This window comes from Eptatretus burgeri, chromosome 14, assembly GCF_056783735.1.
Source record: "Eptatretus burgeri isolate ZD-2024b chromosome 14, Ebu_testis_v1, whole genome shotgun sequence".
Classification (NCBI taxonomy): Eukaryota; Metazoa; Chordata; class Myxini; order Myxiniformes; family Myxinidae; genus Eptatretus; species Eptatretus burgeri.
Genome location: NC_140974.1, coordinates 33,141,718 through 33,166,786, shown reverse-complemented (window position 1 = coordinate 33,166,786; position 25,069 = coordinate 33,141,718). Strand labels below are relative to the sequence as shown.

The 25,069-nt window shown below is 43.4% G+C and overlaps 1 protein-coding gene and 1 long non-coding RNA gene across 4 annotated transcripts in view; one reads left to right on the top strand and one right to left on the bottom strand.

The window, feature by feature from the left end:
- Positions 1–6,482, top strand: part of LOC147012933 (uncharacterized) — a 37,021-nt gene extending 30,539 nt beyond the window's left edge. Inside the window, exon 4 of the long non-coding RNA XR_015051121.1 lies at positions 3,233–6,482. This is a non-coding gene — a long non-coding RNA (uncharacterized LOC147012933). The remainder of the gene's footprint in view (positions 1–3,232) is intronic.
- A 10,967-nt stretch (positions 6,483–17,449) lies between these two features.
- Positions 17,450–25,069, bottom strand: part of LOC147012932 (uncharacterized) — a 9,261-nt gene continuing 1,641 nt past the window's right edge. For 2 of the 3 annotated variants that reach the window (XM_085854295.1, XM_085854296.1), the window contains exons 2-8: positions 24,480–24,924; positions 24,199–24,391; positions 23,799–23,943; positions 20,582–20,727; positions 19,535–19,690; positions 19,148–19,368; positions 17,450–19,013 (exon numbers count right to left, since the gene is read on the bottom strand). In XM_085854295.1, the coding sequence (XP_085710421.1) occupies positions 18,626–19,013; positions 19,148–19,368; positions 19,535–19,690; positions 20,582–20,727; positions 23,799–23,943; positions 24,199–24,391; positions 24,480–24,901 (1,671 nt within the window). In that variant the 5' untranslated portion in view covers positions 24,902–24,924 and the 3' untranslated portion in view covers positions 17,450–18,625. The remainder of the gene's footprint in view (positions 19,014–19,147; positions 19,369–19,534; positions 19,691–20,581; positions 20,728–23,798; positions 23,944–24,198; positions 24,392–24,479; positions 24,925–25,069) is intronic. The other variant, XM_085854297.1, reaches the window with a different exon arrangement.

Here is a 25,069-nt window from a genome sequence, read left to right as displayed (position 1 = left end):
TGACCTAAATTTAAGGTCATGACCCAATTTTTTTCAATTTTTTTCACCACAACTTGACTAAGATTTGTCTGATCAGAAAGATATTGCCCTGTCTAGATAGCCCAGAGCAAGACGAATTTACATCATACCCCCCCCCCCGGGTTAAAGGTCAAAGTCAAATGGCGGTCTGAAAAAAAAAACCACGATCAAGGTCAATTTTGCCAATGCGGCATCTCAAAGACAGCTTGACCTTCCAGGTTGTTCTTGCATCATTAATAGTATATTGTTTGGATAGATAGGTGGCCCTTCTACTTTGTATCCACTCACTTTTTGGCATTTTCAGTATTGGGTAAAATAATTTTCAGTATTACGAGACTAATTTATATGACTGAAGTTGTGCATCTGATTTAGTTGTTTGACCTAATTAACAAAACAATGTGACCTAATTAACAAAAAATACACCTTTTTGATCAGGACTTGAAAAATCTTCTTCTGATTTTCATGGTGTTGAGTTTTCTGAATAGATTGTATGTGGGGACACATTTTCTTAATCTATACTCTATCCATAAATGTTGAAGGTTAAGGTCATATGGTGATCCAACCAAAATATGCCATTGTTGGATTGTGGGCTAAGGGTAAGTTGTGGGGATCGCCAAAGGTAAGCCAGGGAGGCTTACCCTTGGCGATTGCTTTGTTATCACAGATACGTATCGAGTTAAGATTTTAGTTTTTGTCATCAAACCTTTATTATCGAGAATATGGCAAGGCAAGAATCATTGATAAAATTTACTATTTTGGGGGGATGGTACTTTAGTACAATTTAGTTTGGGTACAAAGTGGATGCAGACAGGCTTTTCATTTGGAACTGATAAATTGTCTTAAGGGGCACTTTCATCAACTTAGCAACTTCCTCAAGAAAGGGCCAACTGTACGAGTACCCATATGTCCTTTACGAAATCAATCAACTTGTGCTTTATCATACAGAGAAAATAGTGACTATTTTGCAGCTCCTTTTTTAATCCCCAAAACTGATGTGGATAATGCATCATCAATCATCACGGTGACTTTAAATCCATGTATGTCCAAGGTTTGGGCCAGTGACTGTTTGTGGAAAGCATTATCACTTGGCACATATAAACTCGCCCATGAAGACAAAAATTGTCCTTAAGAAGCATTTTGACGAAAGCAGGTTGAAATGCAAGCCTCAGGTTTTAGATCTGTATTGCTGCTTCCATCAGTGGAGAGATTCGGGCTCGGAGCCAAAAAGCCACTTGAGCATGGCGCTGCTTGAGCCATGCCATCTGGACACAAAGAATTACTTTAAAATGCACAAAGGCCTCGCACTGTTTATTCCAGTGTGGAGCTGCACTTGGTATTTTGTCAGATTCCAAAATGTAATCACTTTCCAATGCTTCTCCCGAAGGCATATCTGGGATGCAACTGATTTCAAGTTAGATTTTGTGCACGCTTACCATTTCGCCATTGGTTTCCAGATTACGAGACTAATTTATCTCGTTTATATGTTGTGTTAAATTCGACACCTTGTAGTTATATGACAAAATGACTGCTGCATGCATCGACTAGGGAAATATTAAGCCGGCTATACTGCCTTGGTGACATGAAATCTCGCAGTATCTTTTGGTGAGTTGCCGTTGTTACCCTGCGCACGCGAAGTAAAAAAGTGGAGTTAAGCAATTGGTTTTGTTCTGGCTGTCTCTCTGTCCTTCTGTCTACAAGCAACAGTTTATGAAATCATCAGAGGAAATACTTCATTTCAATTGAATGTTATATTTTGAACAGGAATCGGAACATTAATGGAAAAACAAACCTGTAGTTTAACAGTAGTTTGGCTCAGAATCTGTCCCGATCATACATGCACAGAGGGGAGTGAGATAATTCATTGTCTGTCTGCCTTTAGTCTCTCAAACAAAATTGAAAATCATTACCTAACAGGCACGAAGAACTCATGTAACGTGTTACATTTGGTGGTGTAAAAGAGTTCCGAATTATATTTTTCTCCAACCTTTAAAATCTTTATTTTACTTAAATTTAATTGAATACTTGAACATTGTAGAACAAAAATTTTTGACCTACAATTTTTCAATACAAAAAACCTTTTTGACACTTTCAAAACCCTTCTGTTTAGCAGGACCTGGACAAAATATTACGTCATCACGACCAATCATGTTTGCCGCTTGTAAACCCTGTCCTTGTTTCTCAAAACAGCTGTTTGGGTTATGGGGTCTATATATATGTGTTAGTATGTATATGTATCTGGATATGTGTGTGCGTGTGTGTGTGTGTCTGTGTGTCTGTGTGTGCGTGCATGTGCATTGTAATGTCTGGTTTCCTTCTTGGGACTTCGGTGCAGTGATTGATCTTGATTTTGATTTGGCTTCTGATGTACAGGTTTGCCATTGCTTTCATAATGTCGGCTTAAAAAGTAATTTTTTTTTGAGAACAAACACATTATTATAATAATTGTACTACAATCAGATGATTGTCACAACTGTTACGATTAATTCGTCAGGTTTAGATATAAATTTTGCATATTCAGAAACACCCTTTTCATCTTTATATGGAAAACAAAGTAAACAAAAACGAAACCCATTGAAATTAATTCATAGTTACAAGATGTGAACTACCGTTTCACACTATTCTACCTCTGTCTGAAATATATTTACTATGAAGCAGTGAATACAACTTCAGTGAATGTCGTTTATAAAATAATTTCCTAGTCATTTCGGGGGACAGCCACGTCTCGTCTTGGCTCGTTCGCTGATTGGCTGTGAAATGCATTTTTACATTTGAGTTTTACAGCCAATCAGAAGTGGCTGGAAAATTTGGTGACTTCATTTTTCAAAGGAGGATGAAGAGTGAAAATTTCTTGTAAGATCTCGCTTGAAGTTAGTTTCTTTTAAATATAATCAAATGACTGGGAAGATCCTTCTGTCTCCAAACACTAGGAACGTTATTTGTAAATTTAATTATTGGATCATTCAGAGCGCTTTTTGCACTGGTTGCACGGTTATTTTTTGGGGGTTAATAGTGATTAGGAAATCACTATTACAATAGTGATATTACAATAATGTAGAAACGTGTGTGTTTCATCAAATAGTATGCACTTTAGCTTGTATTAATCAAAAGAACACATTTTACACAAGAAACATTATTCATTTAAATGGATTATTCATTTAGATGTTTCCTTTCAAGAATCAAATGATTGGAAAGATTTTTTCTTCTTCTTCTCCAGGCACCTTGGATCGTAGAAGAATGACCAAGGAATGGACCTCTGAATGCACTGCCGATGGATTCCACGCCAAGAATAAATCAAGCGATGCACCTTCTTCCGTTTTCTTCCATGACAGAATGATGAAGCCCTCACTCTCATCCATTCCAGATCAACTTTCACCGTAAAAACTGGGAAACCATGAAAACAGTCTCCAAAATGGTGTCACGGACCCAGCTGTGAGCTTGTGCCAAACTCCTATCAATTTATTTTGAGGGTTGATCTAATGAATGACAGGGGGAAGGGGTTTGTGAACAGCATCTGTCTGTAACAGATGGTTTGCCAAGGCACCCGAGGGGTTTCAGGAATTCTTTAATTGTTAAACAATGGATGACTCAGAAATTGGAGGGAAGCCATTCGTGACAGAAACCTTTTGAGGAACACCTGCTGTGTTGCAAATCGAAGGTAGATCTAGAGGGTTTACCCGAGATTTCTGATGATAAATTAGTTTTTGTTGGGAGGAATGCATTGAGGAGGAGGACGAGATTGGGACCATACTATGTGCAGAGCGTTGATGCTGTTTAAGCAGTCTCCTTGGCTATTGGGCACAATCCTGGATGGGTCACCACTCCGATGCAGTATACCAGCAAGCTGACACTCATTTTACCGACCTCGGAAGGATGACAAGGCGAGTTAATCCCACCTGGTATTAATTCAACAGCTGAGCGGGATTTGAACTCAGGACCCTGGGATCCAAATCCCACCACACTAACCATTAAGCCAACACCAGGCATTGGTGTGCATTGAGTATAGTGAAAATTACCAAAAGTTCTCTTCATATGTTTGAAGTGTACCGAGAAAATATGGTAAATGTTAGTTTATCGCAATTAGCTATGACTTGGGTAAAAATAAAAGATTGGCTCCCAAGTTGTTTCAATGAACGATGGTCATAAAGTTTTGGTTTATATCATTTTGATAACGTCAACGGTCTTCTACTTATTCTGCTGCGGATGCAGCCTGTGGCTACTGGTTGCATTATTGGTTGGGGGAACGGCTGTGCTGCTGATGCTGTGCCCCTCTACCAGTACACTGATACTCATTTTGCCAACCTCAGAAGGATGACAGGCTGAGTCAACCCCACCTGGTGTTAATTCAACGGTTAACAGGGGTTAAAATTCAGGATCCTAAGATCCCAAGACAACCACGCTAACCAATGTAAAAAGGTTACCGTACCATTCTTTGAGCAGCTATTATGGTGATTTATAATTGGTGGGAAAATGAACTTGTAGGCCGGGAACTGATGGTGCCCACCGTGCATCCCCCTACGACCAATTTCATGGGTATAAAAATTTGTATTTGGAACCAGAGAACACAAAAAACGATGTTCTCAAGAAAAAAAAAACTCATTTACACTCAATGAAATCTCACCGTTTCCATGGTAACATGTCGAAAATCTAAAAATGCTATGTCATATAGTAAAACGAGCATATCTCTATAAGTGGGGCAACTTAGCTAAATATAGCATGACAATTGTGCATTTTGTGAGGAAAGCACCAAATTTGGCACACTAGTAGCCTATTATATTATGAACAGATTTGGATATTGGGCCATCTCAAATTCAGCCGCTGATGGCTGTGGCAGCCATTTCTCAAAATGGCCGCTGGCGGTTACTATAATTTCACTCTAACATTGGTTTGAACATTTATTAAAAGCTGGATTAAGAAAAACATAACCTGTAGCCACCTCAAGTTTCAAGATAGCCGCCATTTTGCAAGATGGCTAATTATTTGTTGTACCGGATGACTATCTCACTCATAGAAATTGGTTGTTGAGAATGGTGGCAAACGAATCGCGGGCTGTGTCTGATTAATATGAATACCAACATCGCTTATGTAAAGTCAGTGGTTGTTGAGCATGGTTGGAAAACGAATCATGGGCTGCTTCTTATTCATATGAATACCGACATCTCACTCATAGAAATTGATCGAGAGATGTCCGATTTAAATGTTCTGAATCAGTGACACAGTCTGCTCTGTTAATATTCTCTCAATTTTGTGAGCACTCTCCCTCACACACACACACAAAGCTGTGCATTCAAGTGCGGCCTTTTTGCACTTGCAACGCTTCAGACAGCTCTTCTTGCACTTGCACAATACTAGCTCATAGCAGGTGTGGGCTGCTTTGGGTAGCTTCGTCCAGTGTGGCTCGTACACCCCCTCGTCATTCTTCACCACATCCATAGAGTGCCGGATCATGGCCACTGTGTGGGCACTGTCAAGGAACAGTGAAAGCAGGGCGGTGGGGCTGATGGTTCGAGGTAACGGCGGCTGGCGACTGGCATGAAACGCTGACCACGATATGTTCTCGTATGTCTCAGTGTTGTCCTCTAGGAGCCGCCTTGCGTGCTCTCGCCACATGTATTCCTCCTCAGTCTGCTCCTTGAAGTCATCACTGGTCAAGGACACCACTCTAGTAGCTGGAGCAGACAGGTTTTTCATGCTGGTAGTGACTGGGGGCACATCAGTATAGTAGTGTGGCAAGTGGCCAACCATCTTCGAGCGAGCATCTCTCGATCCATATTTAGGTTACTTCGAGCCGATGTGCTGACATGTGTTGCAATTGACTGTAAGAGTCAATAAAAACGCAGTTTCAGAAAACGGAAGGGTAACTCAACAAACTGACCAAAACAAATTAGCTTAGCCATGAAAATGGAAACTAGAACGGAAAACTACTTACAAATGGTTTGGCATTGCCGTCAATCGAATGAAGATAACCCGAAAACTAACGAGTTATCATGGTAAAGATATCTCGCCAACACGCCGGTATGAAGAGAGAACTTCCTCACTCAGTAGCAAACTGGAACTGGCGCCGTGAAGGCGGAACGGAAATACATGCAGAACCTCGTAATCCATGACTGAGATAATCCTATGACCAAACTGCACCCCGCAAACCAAACTCAACTTGATGAACTACGGTTAACAATGGGATAGCATAGAGAACTCTATGGGCACAGAACAAAATAACAATGAATCGAGTCAACAAGTGTAAGCTGGCAACTCAACCGTGCGCGATTCCGGGGTCAATATGCACGCACACCACTTCTGCTACCATGTGCCAAGCCAATAGTGCTATGAATGTTTATCATTGGTTTTCATTCAGAATCTGTGTCTTAATAAGACTAATTAGTCCACTTTAACTTTTTTTTCTCAACCAAATCAAATTGTTACTTTCTTTGACTATTATTGGACCTTTATTAGTAAATAAACTTTCACTATTAACCTGCATTCCTCTCCAATAAAGCAGATACGTGTCATAACAGTAACCACTGGCAGCCATTTTGAAAAATGGCTGCCACAGCCATCAGCGGCTGAATTTGAGATGGCCCAATATCAAGATCTGTTCATAATATTGTTGCGAATTCGCGCCCGCCGGCGTGCGAACAGCCACGTGACTCGAATCGCGGCACGTCGCCCACCGGACAGACAATTCTGTCGTGACCCTCTCGGACTAACGCCGGGAGCAAGTCACGGGTGGGCCTTTCGGCCTCACCACGATCGTGCCAATCGGCCACCCGCGTGGGATAGGGTTGTTCGCCAAACTCAACCTACCTAAGTACTCACGCGGAGGGTAGACCGGGCGATCGCACCTCGCCGCAGGTCGACTCCGGACACGGGCCACTTAAGCGACCCGTTCCGTACTATCGGGATAACCGAGCGGTGTTATTCGTCGACCTCGACGGTTCGATTAATTATCGGGCGTCTTAACCCACGACCAACCCTTTACGTGAAGCAAGATGAGGATTCAATGAAAGAAATGACGAAGCGAAGCGGGAAAACAGTTCAATAATAAGCACATTTATTTCGCGGCACACGGGAAGCACACATATACAATTCCACCAAAAGCACATAGAAAAGAAGAAGACAAAAAGCAAATGCAACAATGCAGATTTAATACCGACTACGCGAGCACACGGCAACACTTATACAATTTTACTTCACAGACGGCGCCGACAACACACATTCCCAAAGCAAAAGAAAAGAGAACCACCCTCCAGGATGAGGGGGTAGGCAGGCCTGGGGCCGAGACCGTGTCGGGCCTACCCGTCTGATGATGAGACGCGGAGCGGCGGTGGTGCCTCAACTCCGCGGGCCTCGCGGACAGTGTCTGGTAGGGGGTGGGAAGGGGGCCCCCTTTTTTCGCACTATCTCAGCGCGGGGGGAAACAGGAGGGGGTTGCTGATGCTCGGGGAAAGGAGGATTTCAGAAGAATCTCCGGGTCCCGCGACGAGCGTCTCCACCACGACCTCGGTCGCGCCGCCGGCCTTTCCCTCCGCAGTTCCTCGAATCCGACGCGAGCACCCCCTCAACCGCCTTCGCCGCCGCCGCCTCTCCACAGCTCCGTCCTCTTCACTCCGACTCCGCGAACTCCCAACTGCGAACTGCCACTTCAACTCAACTCTTCCTCCGCGAACTGAACTGCCTCGACTGACGAACGCGGCCCCTTATATCCCCCGTGGCCTCGCTCCTTCATCTTTGACCCTCTGCCTCCGACCTTTCACCTCTCTTGCTGGCTCCCCATTGGCCCGAGGAAAAGTGGGCGTGAATGCTTTTTGATCCATGAATTTGCATATAGCGACCGCCCTCCAACGCCCTGGAGGCGGGGCCAAATCGCCCCTCGCTCACCGATTGGACGGAACAAAAGTGGGCGTGAGTCGTTTTTGATCCGTTTTTCTGCGGTAAGTCCGCAATGCTTTTGAACACGCTGCTCGGTGCGCGCTCCACACGAGTCCAGCATCGGTGCCCACGAGTGGCGCGAGATGACGGTGATGCGATGGTGGCGAGTTGTGACGGTAAAGGTCGTGGCGGTTGTGGTGAAGCGGCGTTGTGGTTGGTGGTTGTTGTGATGGCTGTTGAGACGTGGTTGGTGGTGGTAATAATGGCGGTTGGTCCAAAATAAAGATAGTAAAAGAAAAACGGCTATCCTGAAGAGTCGCAGCCCTCATGAATGACATTTATTCCCTCTAGACAACGGGTTTGGGCCTAACTACACATATACTTACCGAGATATCTCACCTGAGGGACCTGAATGGTGGTTTGCGAATTTGGTCAACCACAACAATATATATATATATATATATATATATATATATATATATATATATATATATATATATATATATATATATATATATATATATACATACACATACATAGAAATATATATATATACATACATCTCTTCTTCTATCTATAATTCCAGCAGTGTGTGTGTGTGTGTGTGTGTGTGTGTGTGTGTGTGTGTGTGTGTGTGTGTGTGTGTGTGTGTGTGTGTGTGTGTGTGTGTGTGTGTGTGTGTGTGTGTGTGTGTGTGTGTGTGTGTGTGTGTGTGTGTGTGTGTGTGTGTGTGTGTGTGTGTGTGTGTGTGTGTGAGACCGCTGTTTCTCGACAACCACTGGTCTGATCTAATTGAAACTTGCCAGGTATATTGCTGGGGACCTGAGGATGTGCCTTTTCAAGGTTTGATATTAATCGGACAAGTGCTTCCCAAGTTATGGCCATTTATTTAACAAACCAATGGCAAGACCCGTTGTTGCGTGGGCATGGCCGATGGGGAAGGGAAGCACAGCCACGTTCCCCATTACGGGTTACAACGTACGGGCTTCCGGAGAGTGATGACTTCGTGTATTCTAATAATTTCTCGATTTCTTATGCGCATTTATAGATAAACACAATGGCCCAAGTTATTATCGTTTTCATATTAGACGGTGTATAAATTTCAGGAACATCAGAGTGCTGGTATGCTCCGAACCAGGAAGGAAATTTTTTCTCTCTTCTCTTCTCTTTTTGTTTTTCCTTGCCACGACATTGCGAAAAGGTAAAATACGTTGGCGCTAATTGAATAATTGGGTATTAAAAATAAATTGCGAATAATGGTAACTGCGAATAATATCGAACTACCGGGTCACGCACGTACGGGCACGTGAGAGTGAAGAAACGACCTGTGAGGTGTATTTATTTATTATTCTTATTATTATTATTTTTCTTTTTACGGGCATGTACTAGTATGTATACATATATATATATATATATATATATATATATATATATATATATATATATATATATATATATATATATATATATATTGTTCTCCTTTTAAAGCCTGGTGTTGGCGCAGTGGTTAGGGCAGCGGCTTGGGATCCAAAAGGTCCTGAGTTCATGCCCTGTTCGGCCACTGAATTAATACACCAGGGGGTTGACTCAGCCTGTCATCCTTCCGAGGTCGGCGAAGTGAGTACCAGTGTACTGGGCCGGTGTATACCCCGGTTAAAATAGGTGTACCATATCCCTGTGTCATGAGAGGCGACCAGGGTTGCGTCAGGAAGGGCATCCGGCGTAAAACATGTGCCAAATCACTATGCGGATCACACGGATTATCCGCTGTGGCGACCCCTAACGGGAGCAGCCGAAGGAAGAAGAAGAAGAAGATATGTTGTTCTCCTTTTGGCTGCTCCTGTTCGGGGTCGCCACAGCGGATCATCCATTATGATCCGCATACTGATTTGGCATAGGTTTTACGCCGGATGCCCTTCCTGACGCAACCCTGGTCGCCTCTGACAACACAGGGATAAGGATTGGGTTTCGCCATGATTCCGGGCTGCCCAACACCCTCTCATAGTGCGGCCCAGCGCAGAGCACCCGTCCTCAAGCGATCCTCCAACCCAAGCCTCCGAGTCGCCGGATTACAGGCGCACGCCACTACGCCCGGTACACACACACACACACACACACACACACACACACACACACACACACACACACACACACACACACACACACACACACACACACACACACACACACACACACACACACACACACACACACACACACACACACACACACACACACACGCACGAGTGCAAATTCAGCCATCATCATAATACCAGTATTGGAATGTTTACATTATTAAAATGCTAATGGATATAATTAGAACCCTCCAGACACAACTGAGGATAATATTGTTACGAATTTCGCCCGCCAGGCGTGCGATCGGCCGCGTACCGAGGAGTTGTTCCACGCCGCAGGTCGGCTCCGGACACGAACCGCTTAAGCGGCTCGTTCCGTGCTAAAGGGATAACCGAGCGGAGTTATCACCGACCTCGACGGTTCAGATTACTTAATGGGTGTCTAAAGTCTAAACCCACTACCAATCCCTTACGTGATGCAAGATGGAGCTTTCAAACGAAGTAAAGGACGCAACGAAACGGGAAAAACAGTTCAACAAGCAAGTAGTTTTATCACACACACACACACACACACACACACACACACACACACACACACACACACACACACACACACACACACACTCACACACACCAGTCAAAACAATAAAAGCAACGCAGAGCTACTCCCGAATAAAGCAATGTACAAGCACTTATTCAGGTTTACTTAAAAGACTGGCGCCACACACACACATTTACACAAAAAGCAAATACAAGCCACCCCCACAGGCAAGGGGGCAGACAGGTCCGTGGACCAAATGTACGTGGGACCTGGGTGAGCGGCCAGGCCCACGAGACCGAAGGGGTCTTACCCGCGCCCTCGTGGCGCGATGGCGGGCTCGCCGCAATGTCAGCGTAACGTGCCTGACTCCGTGCCTCTGGCGTGGTCGGTGAGCTCCTTTAGGCGTGCGTTGCGCAGGCACGTGTTGGTCGGTCGACACCACGGTTGGGGTGGGGAACGGACGGGGTTACCGGCGCTATCTCAGCGTGGATGGGGGGGAATTGTTGATGCTCGGGGTGGAGAGAGGGGAATGGCAGACGCTCCGTCCCGCTAGCGGGGACTTGGGACCGCACCGACTCCGGCGAACTCTCGCCCCTGAGCCCTCTTCCGCGTCCCTGCTTCACCCCGCGACTCGTTCCTCGACCCAGCAATGACAACCTCAACGACGACCTTCGCCTTCACTCGACCAGACCAGCACAGACCAGCACAGACCAGCACAGACCAGCACTCTTGCGCATCGCCTTGTGCTCGCGTCTTTATCGACCGGGGGAGGAGCATGTATGCTAATTCGCGGATCAAAACGCGCTTGGGGGCGTGGCCACGCCACCCGACATTCAGCCATTGGTCGGGCAAAAAGGGGCGTGAACCACCCCTGATCCGATTTCCCTCCCGAAAAGGCATCCATTTGTACTCGCGGCTCGACACGTTTGGCAACAATCACCGAACGGGCCCTGGACAGCATGACGTTCGGTGTTGGCAGGTGGTGTGGTTGGCGGTTGTGGAAGGAGAAAGGCGAAGGTGGTGGGGGGTTTGCGGTGGTGGTTTGGTTATTGGCAGGCGTCATTTGAGAATGGCGGTGAAGCGATGTTTGCGGGGTGGAGTTGTGGAGGTAAAGAGGCGAAGGTGGTGGTGTTTGAGTTGTTGGCGGGCTTATTGGTCCAAAATAACGATAGAGAAAGAAAAACGGCTAACTCAAAGCGTCGCAGCCCAGATGAATCACACATATTCCCTCTAAACAACGGGTTTGGGCTAACTACACATGAACTTATCGATATATCTAACCTGAGGACCTTTCTGGTGTGTTTCAAATTTCCACAGACGTAACAATATTATGCATGCAATTCTGTTTGAGTGCCAGACACTGTCTGTCTTGCAGTCAAACAGAATTGAAAATCATTCCAAACAGGAAACATTGTTTTTTTAGGACATCATAAAGGATACAAGCAACAAACACAAATAACTCATGTGATGTGTTAAATAAGGTGGTATAAAAGAGGGGGCATCAACGGTGGTGAACTCTCAAAAAGTCTCTGCGTAATACTAATGTCCACATAACCATTCCAGCTGAGTCCTGTTTCTAACTCGGATGGACATTATTGATTGATTAAACCAGCTTTCACTGCCTACTTGAGCTGGCAGGATAGCTCAAAGGTATAGTCAGGTTCCTTGTGTCCATAATTTGACGTTTGTTGGAATTTTTTGGAGAGTAGCCAACCCCAACATTTTTGGAAAGCTTAAACAATACCAAAACAGAAAATCCATGTTTCACATTTTTTCAATGCATATAATGTGGTCAAATAGGTCATTTTGGGGGTAAAACCCCGTTTTTTTTTATTTCAGCTCTGAAAATTCAAAATTAATCGCAAACAAGCAACTGATGATGCATAATTGTTAACTTGATGACAGTCCTTAATATAGACTACATATATCTGTATTTTGAGCAATGGTTGCCATGGAAACGGCTATCATTTTGTCAAATTACCATTTATTCAATGTATTGCTTTCAAATCTTGAAACAAGTAACGCATGAATATGGTGATCAGGGAAATGTACTTAATGTCAAATATGAGTTTGTAGCCAATTGTCATCACTGTCTCTAATGTCACTCATCATTGCCATCGTAATCATCACTATCGTGGTCATGCCGTTCAATGTTTGAGTCCTCTTCATTCTCACACGAAGTGCTGCACATGCAAAGATCGGTGCATGTTAAGTTCTTGGCCCTGCAGGAACATCTCTGTGATGAACATTCTGTCTTGCACTGGCACCTTATCAATTCGATAATTGCCTTTGGTGCAGGGAGGATGTCTGTTGTTGTCGGTTTGAGTTGACCACTCGTGTCCTTGTGGAAGCCATTCTTTAATGGATCAAGAAATGTTTGCTGAGAAATTGCTGCTTGACCCCAAACGTATGCCTGGATATGTACCCGCATGATATGCTGCCTCAGAGCACCGACAGTTGGTGGTAACTTGTCATTCTCAGCCATGTTCTTACAGAAGAGATGCCACCGAAGTTCAGGGATGCTGGATATATTAACACCACTTGGACAATAACCTAAACAGACAAATCTTGCTTAAGTTGTGTATAGGTCCTCTGACAGTTCAGCATCCTTACAGAGCATAGCAAAGGCATCTACCATGTTGTCATCGGCCTTCAAGTAGCACTGGAACCACTTTGCCTTACCATATCGAGCGAAGTGCCCAGTATTATCGGCACCTGTGAATGCGTGGAAGGCTGGCAATGCCTGGGCTCTCTCCTCACCTAGGGCCTTCCAGATTGGCTCGATTTTGACAATGCTAGATGCCATTGAGATAGATGTGTGTCTTGGCAGGAGATGATAGTTTGCTATGGCAAGAACCAGAACATCCGTATCAGGTGAGAATATCATCGGCTCAATATCTCCTGTGTGTTGCTGTGATGCAGCTATTGCTTGCTGGATCATCAACGTATCGGCCTCCTCATGGTTATTCGCCTCAAATTGGAGACCCCTGTTGCTCGACGTCCGCCCAGATGCCGAAACGACTACCACCTTTGTTGAATCGCAGTTGTATTCTAGAGTTTTCTCTGCCAAGTACTCCGTCAGATCAGCCTTGGTTTGATCATGGGACAGAAATCGACTCATCGTGATGTGTTTGATACTGGTATCATCCTTGACCTGATATTGGACTGGTGCCTTTCCTTGACGTCGTTTGTCTCTGGTTGTGCTCTTGAGGGAATCTTGCTTGGATGTATCAAAAACAAGAATTACATGGTCGAAGCCTCTGGTCAGACTCATCACCCTATCATTGAAACATTCACTGAGGTCCTTCACTGTCACGACCATTGCTGTTTTCTTGGTCATTGTCTGGACAACTACCATTCCATCCACGACTGTGACCTTCGTGCTAGTACTGCCATCAATTACAGCATCAGCGGGTGCTGGTTCCATGTGTGTGGCATCAAGCTCATCTTCTGGTAAAGACGGTTCCTTGTTGGCAAACTTCTCCAAGTTGTGGATTAGCTTCAACTTGTCGGTGCATGACAGTAAGCTACCGTTCGGTGCAAACAGGGCCTTCGGTGTCACAGTGAATTCAAAGTTGCCAAATGCATCATTCTGGTCGACGTCCCTGCTGGATCTGGAGAGTACCATCAGTCTACCATACAAATCCTTGGTTTCTTTTAGATCTCCTGTCTTGTCCCTGATCTTGATTGCTGGTGTTGTATTGCTAGACATGTACATTCTGTTCTTCTTCTTCTTCACTGGCACCTATAGGCTGACATCACCATTGATCCATTTAGCAACAAAATCTTCATCGAGATTCTGTCCCGTTTCATCAATGTTCAGTATCTGTGGTACAAATTCTTCTGGCACATAAGTGTGGGCGACCACATTGAAGAGCTGGTTACCCTCAACTTCAAATGGATTTTCATGACTAAGTATGGCAGCCTTGATTCGGTCAATTGCATTGTGTTCACGCTTGACGACACTTGGAGACAGGCCATGGTGCTCAGTGATCTCACTTTCCTTCAGACCAAACTGTCCCTTAAACTCGCACGACAGGCGTGACAGTTCAGGTGCACCCAAGAAGAATTGCTGTCTGGCATTTGAATTATTTGATATGCCAATCAGACCAGAGTGAACCTTCAGCAACCTGTTCAGATGTTCAACAGCATGGTCTGCTCTGATCGATACAAATGGGATAGTATTCTTGGTGACCGAAATATTGCCTGCTTCGAGCTCCCTCCAGGTCTCTGGATGGCTGGTCTTAAGCGCATACATGTCAGATATGTACCTTGGCCAAAGCCACTTGTACTTGATTCTGTCCATGGCAAAAATTATCTTGCCAAGTTCTTCACCTGCTTGAAGATGAAGGTTTAAGTCGGCATTCCGAGATGCTGCAACAAAATGCAGAATTGCCTCTACTCCGTGGAGATAGTTCATCATGGCCTTGAACATGGCAACCAGCTGTTCCAATACTTGAAAATCATAATACTTGTGTGTAAGTTAGTCATGGTCACTATATTTAACAATTATTTAGGCCATCCGATGGAAAATATAATTTAAAAATAAATTTATTAAAAAATGCCAATTCCACTCCAAAAATGCTGTTTCCATTTCGCCCGCCTGGCGAAAAATGAAGGTATTAAAGGCTGTAGAAAAAAAAATTCAGAAGTTTACCACTGTTGATGCAGTGTCTTTTACACCACCTTATTTAACACGTTAAATTAATTTTTCATTCCTGTTGTTTCTGTCGTTTATGACCTCCCTTAAAACAATAAGTTTTCTGTTTTGAATGATTTCCAATTCTGTTTGACTGCTAAACAGTGAAAAAAAATTATCGTGCTCGCCTCTGTGGGAATGTGCACTTGGGACGAGATTCCGTACAATTTGCCAAATTCAGAGCAGAAGTACGAGTACTGCTAACCTGCAGGTTTGTGCTCTCGTGTTCAAATATATATATATATATATATATATATATATATATATATATATATATATATATATATATATATATATAATTCAACTTAAATTGAGTAGGTCCTTGATCATACACTGATGTCTGTAGTCAGATAGACCTACAGATAAAAAAAATCACTCATAGAGTGACAATTTGGCGAAACGGAACGGCTCTCGGAAGAACACATACCACCGCCAGGCAGAATTCACCCAACGTGTCCACTAAGTTTCATCCAAATCCGTCCACAACTTTTTGAGATAACATGCAATATAGTTTTTAGCCACATCTCTCAATGGTGAAGAATCAGTTTATAATTAAATAATTCTCGTATCCAGATCTGGATTCGGATCTTCACCAAAATTGAATCAGTTCTTCCGAATAGCACTCCCAAACTGTCAACCAAGTTTTGTGTGAATCCAGAAATAACCTTTTGAGATATTGTGCTATATATCGTTTTAGCTCTATCTCTCAATGGTGAAGAATCACCTGAAAAGTTCTCAGGTCCAGATCCTGATTCGGATCGTCACCAAAATTAAGCGTTGCTGTCCTTGGCCAGTCAACTGCACACACAAATACTTTCAGAACGATTCCTTGAAAATTGTGGCCAAAAATCGTGTGACAAACAGATAGACAAACAAACACTACAGACCAACATATTTGGCAAAAAGAAATTTCACCAAATAACAGACTGAACCAATTACTTAACTCCACTTTGCTCTTCATGCGGGTGCGGGGTAAAAAAAAAAGTATCTTTTATACCACGTTGTTGCTGCTGTTGATGTTGTCCTGGCTCTGGCAGTAGTTGTTTGTGTGCCCCTTCCGTGTACTATGATATAATTTTCTCTTTCTTTGACAAGTATTACGATATATAATTCAGTATGCTTCTTCGTTGTCCTTCACGCTTAATAGTAGAGGGTTCCTGCTATCTTGTCTTTGAAAGTGAGCTCCATCAAAGCTGCAGGTCAGGCTTTCTTCGTCAATCCTGGAAAGATGGGATTTTACAACTGGCTTCTTTATGATTAAATGGACAGAAATTTTTGTTCTAAATTGATCGATTATTAGCTTTCCATCGATATCATTTTTATTATTCTATAACAGCAGGAACCCTTTCGAATAAAGCGTGACAGACACACATACACAGACAGATGCTTCTCCCTTTAGTAAAAGATGCCAGAAGCGGACCGAATTCGAAATTGAATCCTTGCCAAAATGCATTCAATAGATGGACTAAAAGGTGTACTCACTTGATAAAGGCGACCTTTTTGAAATGCTTGCACTAAATATTCACCACATGAAGCAAGTGGGTATACCAAGAGACTGTATGACACAAGTTTGACTGTATTTAGCAAAACAACATGAAGGGCTTGTCAAAATTTCAACTATAAATGACGACCTTCACCAAGACCAGGAAGAGGTCGGGAAACGAAGTTAATTTTACCAACAATTTTGACTATGTACGTGATAGTGGCATCGACGATGATCGTAAAAACGTAATACACAATCAACTGAAGCTGATGAACAAAAAACATACAATCATCACATTCTGATGCAATTTGGTTCATTCATTCCACATTTGCAGTTATCAGAAGGGGTTGGCAGGATAGATTAGAGGTTGGAACACCAGCCTCTGAGCTGTCTAACCTGGGGTCAAATCTCGACCCTGGTGTCGGAAGGATGTTAAGCCGAAAGATTATGTTGCCAGCACAGGTCATCAGTTGATGTTAAAGATCCCATGACGTCTTTCTTGAAGAGTAGGCGAGCTATCACTGACACCCTGAACAACTGCTGGGAACGTAATGGCAAACCGCAGATAAAACCACACTGCCTGGCATAACCCTTACGGCCTTACTGAGAGAATGCTTCAGCAACAGGCAAGAGTCTGATACATTGACAATCGCCATAATAGAGGCTTGGTTGTAAAATGCAAGCTGCCTCAATGAAGATAGGTCCAGCTTTTTCAAGATTGAAAACGAGGTAACACATTAAACCGTATGAAGGTTTACTCAGAGACAATGTATCAACTAAATATTTAATGAGAGAGAAAGAAAGATACTGATACGATGGTTGCATTTGCTCAAGCAAGTAACAACAAATGAAAATTTCAAGATCTAATTTCAGCAGTGATGTAAAAACTTAACAGCGCATGTACATTTCCTACACATATAGGAAACATCAATAAATACTTCAACGTCGACAACAAGAGATGCATTTTCAGCGTCGTCACCAGTTGGCATCCGAACATTAAATTAGCAATGAGGCACAGCCTCGGTATGGGGAGCTCAAAATGAGGCACAAGATTCAAAAAGCAACAAAATACTGGGTGGAAGTGCAAGGTGTGTTTGGTCGAGGTGGCGTGTGAGTGAGCGAGCGGTCACTGAGGTCGACGAATGCGGAGTTGTTTTGTTACTGCAAAAGCACAACGAACACTGAACAGTCTAAAAATTTGCATTCGGTCAAACAAAAATGTTCATCAAGCACTACCGAACAGCAAAAGTTCTTACTCATAGATTCATCGAATGCTGATGCATTGCTACTCTGAAAGCAATGGATGTGAACATGGCTATGCATATTTTTCCAATTCAAGATAATAAAAAACAATTTTCAAACATTAAATACGTAACACTGCCCTTTGTGATATCAATGTCAAAAAATCTGAACACATCCTCCACTTTGATGTCGTCGCTCAATCGGATGCATTGTTCAGGCCTCGATGCCGAAACAGAAATAGTCACCAATATCAGTTACATCTACTGGTAGGGCCAAAGTAATTTCCAACCTGGGACTTTCTACATAGACGTAGTTACAATTCTCCACATCAACATAGCCAGAGAACCGCCCCCTCATGCAACCGCCCCCACCCCCACCAAGTGATTTTCAGTAAAAACATCTGTAAAAGCATTCTTCTCCAAAGAAACTCATTCTATGCTACAAGACAATCGTTTGTATAATTTAAGTTGAAGAACTTCCTTATTAGTGAGGAGCCTGCTCCAAAATCAGTCTCAATTCAATTAAAATTTCACAATCGCTCTTCGAAATTGAACCGTCACTACAGTCCTACAATTATACACTCAAAGATCCTCGTCTTTATACGATTCCTCTCCAACATTTTCTTATTAATGTTTCCTTCCGTGTCCATCTTCATGGTTACGCGATCAAAGCTTCACAGTTCCAATGCTCGGCCATTGCACGCATCAAATGAGTATCTCCACACCAACCCCGACGCGAAGTGCACTTCGAGTGCTTGAGGCTGCAGAACCGAGCTCAGATGCCGTTTCTGTCTGCGTTACACCATCCTTCAACTCGCTCAAGGTGCTGTCCCTCTCGTCAGTTGCCTCCTCTCCCACCAAAATGCCGGAATCTCGGGAAGGCTCACGACTGACAAGGTGCCACAGGCCATAGTGATCAACTTTGGGTGCACGACCTGGTGTAGCCCTCAGCCAATTTCCAGAATCGGCTTCCTTATGTACAGATGATATGTGGGTAGTTGTAGAGCCATGAGAATGACAAGCTGTTGGAGATCGAGGAAGGACACGGCAATTCTCCTGCTCCTCTTGTAGTTGGCTTTTTTGGGCCTCAAGTCTGTCACGGTTAAGAAAAACAAAGTAAAGGCCGAGGTAAGAAAATAAAATGATACTGGGATGAAAACTACATTCCTGGCTTCAACAGTTCAAATGTTCCAAATCTATAAATGTTACTGCGATGTCATATCTCACCTTTGTTCTCTCATCACTTTGGCCTCAACTTCTTGTCTTACACGCTCGTCATGGAACTTGAGCTTCCAAAGCACAGCTTCATTACTTTTATGTGTTGATTGACCTTTGCTCTGTACAAGATGCCGGCATACCTCTTCTGTCTCTGAATCAACCTCTCTTGTTATGCCTTCGGCCTCTTTGCCCCGACACCATGCCTGAGCCATTTCCCTCAACGCTTGTTTCTATACCGACACAAAGGGAACAATTTCAAATTTAGGACTGCAAAGAATACTGTAAGTCATAATCAATCATTCATTTGAATAGAGCTGCAACTTCAGATGACCACCTGTGTTGTGGAGTTCAGCAAAATACATATTTTCCATTCTCAAAGTATGATGGATACCCCACCTTTGCATCTTGCCGTGCAGCCTTTCCGGAATTTTGCTCCAGCTGTTGCTGAAGCCTGTACTCGAGATGTGCTCGACGCTCACTCTTCTCCTTTAGCTTCCCGAGCGCCGCCTGCAGGGCTTCGACTCTTTTCTCACAATCTTCCCGACGTTCTACCTGTCATGTAACACGTGATGTCACTTCCTACCATATATAAAAATATAATTATAAATGAACAGAAAACAAACATATGTATTTGTGGAAAAATTACACACCCAGACCAGGAATTGAACCCAGATCCTTTGGTAAACCGCATCAGTGCTCTGCCATCTGAGATAGCTGGACAACCCACTAACTAAGCACGCAATTCTCCCATATATAGAGATGCCACTCTCTTTCCCCTGCTGCTTCTGGGACACTCGCTGCCAACCATAGGAGCAGGGAGGGCCTGTCCATGAGAGGGTTTCATCAGATTTAGTGGCCCTGAGTCTGGGAGGTCAGCGGTTTGAATCCCGGCCGAGTCGTACCCAGCTGAGTCATACCAAGGGTCACCAGAGAACCTGGGTTCGATTCCCGATCTGGGCATGTAATTTTTCCACATATACAAACATATAAAATATTTTGCTGTGTTTAAAAAAAAAAACCACCTTTGACGGAATCTTTTGCACCTTGTTGAAAATTTCAATATTCTGTCTAATTTTTTTGGCGTTTAGATTTTGTATTTGGCTCTCCCTTATGTTGTCCTTTCATGCTGTTCTCAAGTCCAGTCAGATCAAACTTAGTAATTTAATGCCTTAACACCATTGTTTATCTCACACCATCTGCATTGCACAATGCATTCCATGTCATGTATTGATAGTCGTACAAAAAGTTATTCACAGTGAGATCTATCTCTGATAGACAATGAGGAATGCAAAGAAACAACTTGTTCCTGCTTCTGTTATCACTGGAAAATAAAGGATACTTCAAAACTAGAGTAAGAACAAACAGCAAAAAGAAAAAAAACAACGATTAAAAAGTCAACTCTGATCTCCAATTTAACAAGAATGAACCTTTGTCTGAACTAACCTCCACTTGCAGACGAGCAATCTTCTCTTGTGACCGTGCCAGAGCAGTTTCCAATATCTGGTTCAGTTTTGCTTGCTCCAAATCTTTCGCCCTCAGTTCTGCCACCTCTTTCTCAAGTGCATCTCGGTCTTCCATCACGCCTTCTGCTGAGGAAAAGTGTAGAATTTTAATATTGCCATCGAAACCATCGGTCCATCGCTATTCATGTAGTCACTGTTAACGATTACGAGACTTTTATTATGAAGTTACTTGACTGGTTCGGCCAAAAGGCAACAAAAGAATCACAGTAGTAACTAGAATGGCACTTGATAGAGTGCACACCTCCGCCAGGCTGAACAGTTTACGTTTTGTATCCCATTGATAGGCCGGATCTGCATCCGGACCTCAACCAAAATCTAATCGGCTTGTTCTTGCCACCGACCCAAACATCCACCGAGTTTTGTCATAATCCGTCCACAACTTTTTTGAGATATCCTGCTCACAGACAGACAGACAGACAGACAGACAGACATATAAACAAACAAACAGACAGACAGGAGTGAAAACATAACCTCCATCCATCTTTGGTGATGAAAGTAAATATTCATTTTACAGTGACCTGTCTTCTGTGGATACTTTGAGTAAAGGACGTGTTTTGTCATACAATATATGGTACTCTCATTAAAACTAATTTGTAGACTAGGTGGTATAATGGTTAGAGCAGCATACGCTCTGAGTCTTGGAGGTAAGTGCTTTGAACCCCCTCTGAGTCGTACCTAATACTTTTAAAATGCTACATGCTGCTGCCTTGCTTAACACTCAGCATTTAGAGGATAGAGAATGGACAAATCCTTTTGTGAGGGATTTCGACTTGATTGCCATGCTGACTGTGGAGAGAGAAAAGTGGTATTGGAAAGATGACGTCGCCATGGATGGAACTTCTTCTTGTTCCGGAGCACCCCAGGAAGTTACATCACTTCACTTCCCCCAATGCCAGCAGCTGTATCTGTCTTGAGTAAAGTGTCTTTGTCTGCGATTCATGTTACAGATCCCACATGAGCCTGAGACTCCATAAACAAATAAATAAATAAATAAATAAACAAATAAATGGCAGTCGAGATGCATTTTGATGAAAAAAAAATAAAAGACAAAGCATAAATAAGCAAAAGTAACTTCAACGTAATTATCAAAACTCGTCTACAAAGATTCGTTTTTAAAAAACAAGTCTACGGGAGAACAGATAACAACAACCACAATACATTCCTTTACTTTAGATTTGGTTTGACAAAGTAATAATTACAAAGACTGCAAAGTTATTCTGGCTCTCGTTTCGAATCCAAAGTTTCATCAGTCTCAGTGGCCCCGAGTCTTGGAGGTCGGCCGAGTCACACCAAAGACTTTAATAGTATGTGCTGCTTCCTTGCTTGACGCTTAGCATTTGAAAAGGATAGAGCATGGACATACAGCTAAAGGTTGGCAACTATTGCACAGACTTGATGAGCCTCATGGCCTCCTGCATCACAGTTTCTTGTAAGGGAACTCGTGTTATTGTTATCATAAGAAGCACCCACTCCCTATGGTCGCCAGCAGGGAGGTCATATTAATATCTTTATGATTTGATTATTAGCATCACAGTGGAGTCCCCACCCCATGGGTGATCTTGTACCAAGTGTGCAACATGTTCTTCTGACACATCCCTTTATTTGGGTAGTGTATAGGTAACAGACTGCTGCCTCGATCACTGTTGAAAATAAAATTAACCCGGGTTATGTATACTAGTACGTGCCCGAAAAAAATAATAATAAATAAATAAATATTCTAACAGCGAGCAACAAACAACAACCACACAGGCCGTTTCTTCGCTCTCGCGTGCCCGTACGTGCGTGGCCCGGAAGTTCGCATATTATTCGTAGTTACGATTATTCGCAATTTAGTTTTAATACCCAATTATTCAATTAGCACCAACGTATTTTACCTTTTCGCAATGTCGTGGCAAGGAAAAAAAAAAAGAGAAGAGAAGAGAGAAAAAAAATTACTTCCTGGTTCGGAGCACACCAGCACTCTGATGTTACCGAAATGTATGCACCGTCTAATATGAAAACGATCATAACTTGGGGCATTGTGTTTATCTATAAATGCGCATAAGAAATCGAGAAATTATTAGAATACACGAAGTCATCACTCTCCGGAAGTCCGTACGTTGTAACCCGTAATGGGGAATGTGGCTGAGCTTCCCTTCCCCATCGGCCACGCCCACGCAACAACGTGTCTTGTCATTGGTTTGGTAAATAAATGGCCATAACTTGGGAAGCACTTGTCCGATTAATATCAAACCTTGAAAAGGCACATCCTCAGGTCCCCCGCAATATATCTGGCAAGTTTCAATGAGATTGGACCAGTCGTTGTTGAGAAACAGCGGTCACAGACACACACACATTGCTGGAATTATAGATAGATGAAGCAAAAACATGTGTACTGCTTCTGTGTATGTATATATGTACTGTTTATGTGTATATGTGTATATATATATGTATTACATTGTGGAAATTTAGCTCGGATAGTTGCAATTGCATCCACCCTCCCCCAAAAAGGAAGAAAATTTCAAGATGGGCAAAAAAAAAAAGTTTCAAAACTTGATGGAATCAAACACTTACACATCCACCACTTCAGGCTGCCCTCATTAATCCATGAAAGTTTCAGCTGCCTAAGTCAAATCCTCTTGGAAGGCAGATGATGCTTACAGTACCTACATACATAAATATTTAAAGCAAATTAATTTTTTTTTAAAACAATCATAGAATGTGTGTAATGTGACACTTTGCATGATCAGTCGAATTAGCAATGAACTCTTTTAGGAGAGAGAGAGAGAGAGAGAGAGAGAGAGAGAGAGAGAGAGAGAGAGAGAGAGAGAGAGAGAGAGAGAGAGAGAGAGAGAGAGAGAGAGAGAGAGAGAGAGAGAGAGAGAGAGAGAGAGAGAGAGAGAGAGAGAGAGAGAGAGAGAGAGAGAGAGAGAGAGAGAGAGAGAGAGAGAGAGAGAGAGAGAGAGAGAGAGAGAGAGAGAGAGAGAGAGAGAGAGAGAGAGAGAGAGAGAGAGAGAGAGAGAGAGAGAGAGAGAGAGAGAGAGAGAGAGAGAGAGAGAGAGATATGGAAAGAGAGAGAGAGAGAGATATATGGAAAGAGAGAGACAGAGACAGAGACAGAGACAGAGACAGAGAGACTGACTATTGAGATTGCAAACCTTGCAAGCATTTGTTGTATTCGACCTGCTGCCTCAGCTGCGCCTCCAATTTTTCCCTCATCGATTTCTCCAAAGCTTCTCGCTTCGTTGACGACGTGACCAGACCTCTGTAGGCTTCAGCCAATTGAAACAACTGCACCTCACACTGCACAGGAAGAGAGGTGTGTAAGCAGAGATAAACAGTTTTACCTCTCCACTGCTTCATCGTATCAGTCATGGGGACGTAACTACACACATTTCTTTTCCATTTATCCAGTTTGTGAAACAATGTGGCCACTCTTGCATCAATACATGAGAGGCACTTCATGGGTATCAATACAAATCACATATTCGTACCAATTTATGACTTCATGAAAAGTTAATACAGTACTGGTTAGTGGCAACACTTCATCCTACTGACCTTTCCCAGTCTTATGGACTTTCCTCTTTGTCGTTCCAGCTCCTGTAAAAGAGAAATATTCTCCCAAAGTAGCCTCTCTGTGTCTTCCGGTCCAGTAGCCTGCCAGCTGAACCCACCTGAAGCACTGCCCTGATTTGGGATCCCGGTGCTGGAAAACCGCCTGGCAGGCTGGAAGTATTCTGTTTCTTGAAACCTGGAGATCATGGCCTCACATTATAAGAATGCACACATTGAGCAATATCGAGATTTAAATGGAGTACAATAAACCAAAAGCACTTTACCTCCCAGGAAGCACCTCTGGCTTTGACAGCTGGCTGTGATTTTTCCACATTGTGGGATCGCTATAGTAAGGCCTGTGACCGAGCGAAGCTTCATTCGGAACCTGCGCACCCATTGCCATCGAAAGAGCGAACCCTTCACATTCGTTCCAACAGTGCCCGCCTTTCCCTCCATTCGATGCTCCGATTGCTCTGGGACTACAGTATGGTGGTGGTGGCTCACTTACAAGTATGCCTTCCTCCTCCTGACCTTGTGGCTCTTCCCTTGGGGTCTGCTCTTTAGCTGGTATAAAGTCTTTTGGTAAGGGTGCAAGCATCTTGCCAGAAGCTTGTTCCTGCAATGCCAGAAGGGTGGCCGTGGCAGCAGGATCACCTTGTCTCAGAGAATCCTTGATGAGGCGACAAATGAACGAGTTGTTTTCCATCTTTACCCGAACTCCGGCCGCCTCTGTGGAAGCAACAATGTTTACTGTTGTTAAGGTCATTATGAAAATCTACCCAGCTTCAAATGTCTGACAACTGTTGTTTATCTTAAATAATTGCTCCATCTGCTCCTGTCCTGCTGCATTAGCCATCTGCCACCCATGCATTCA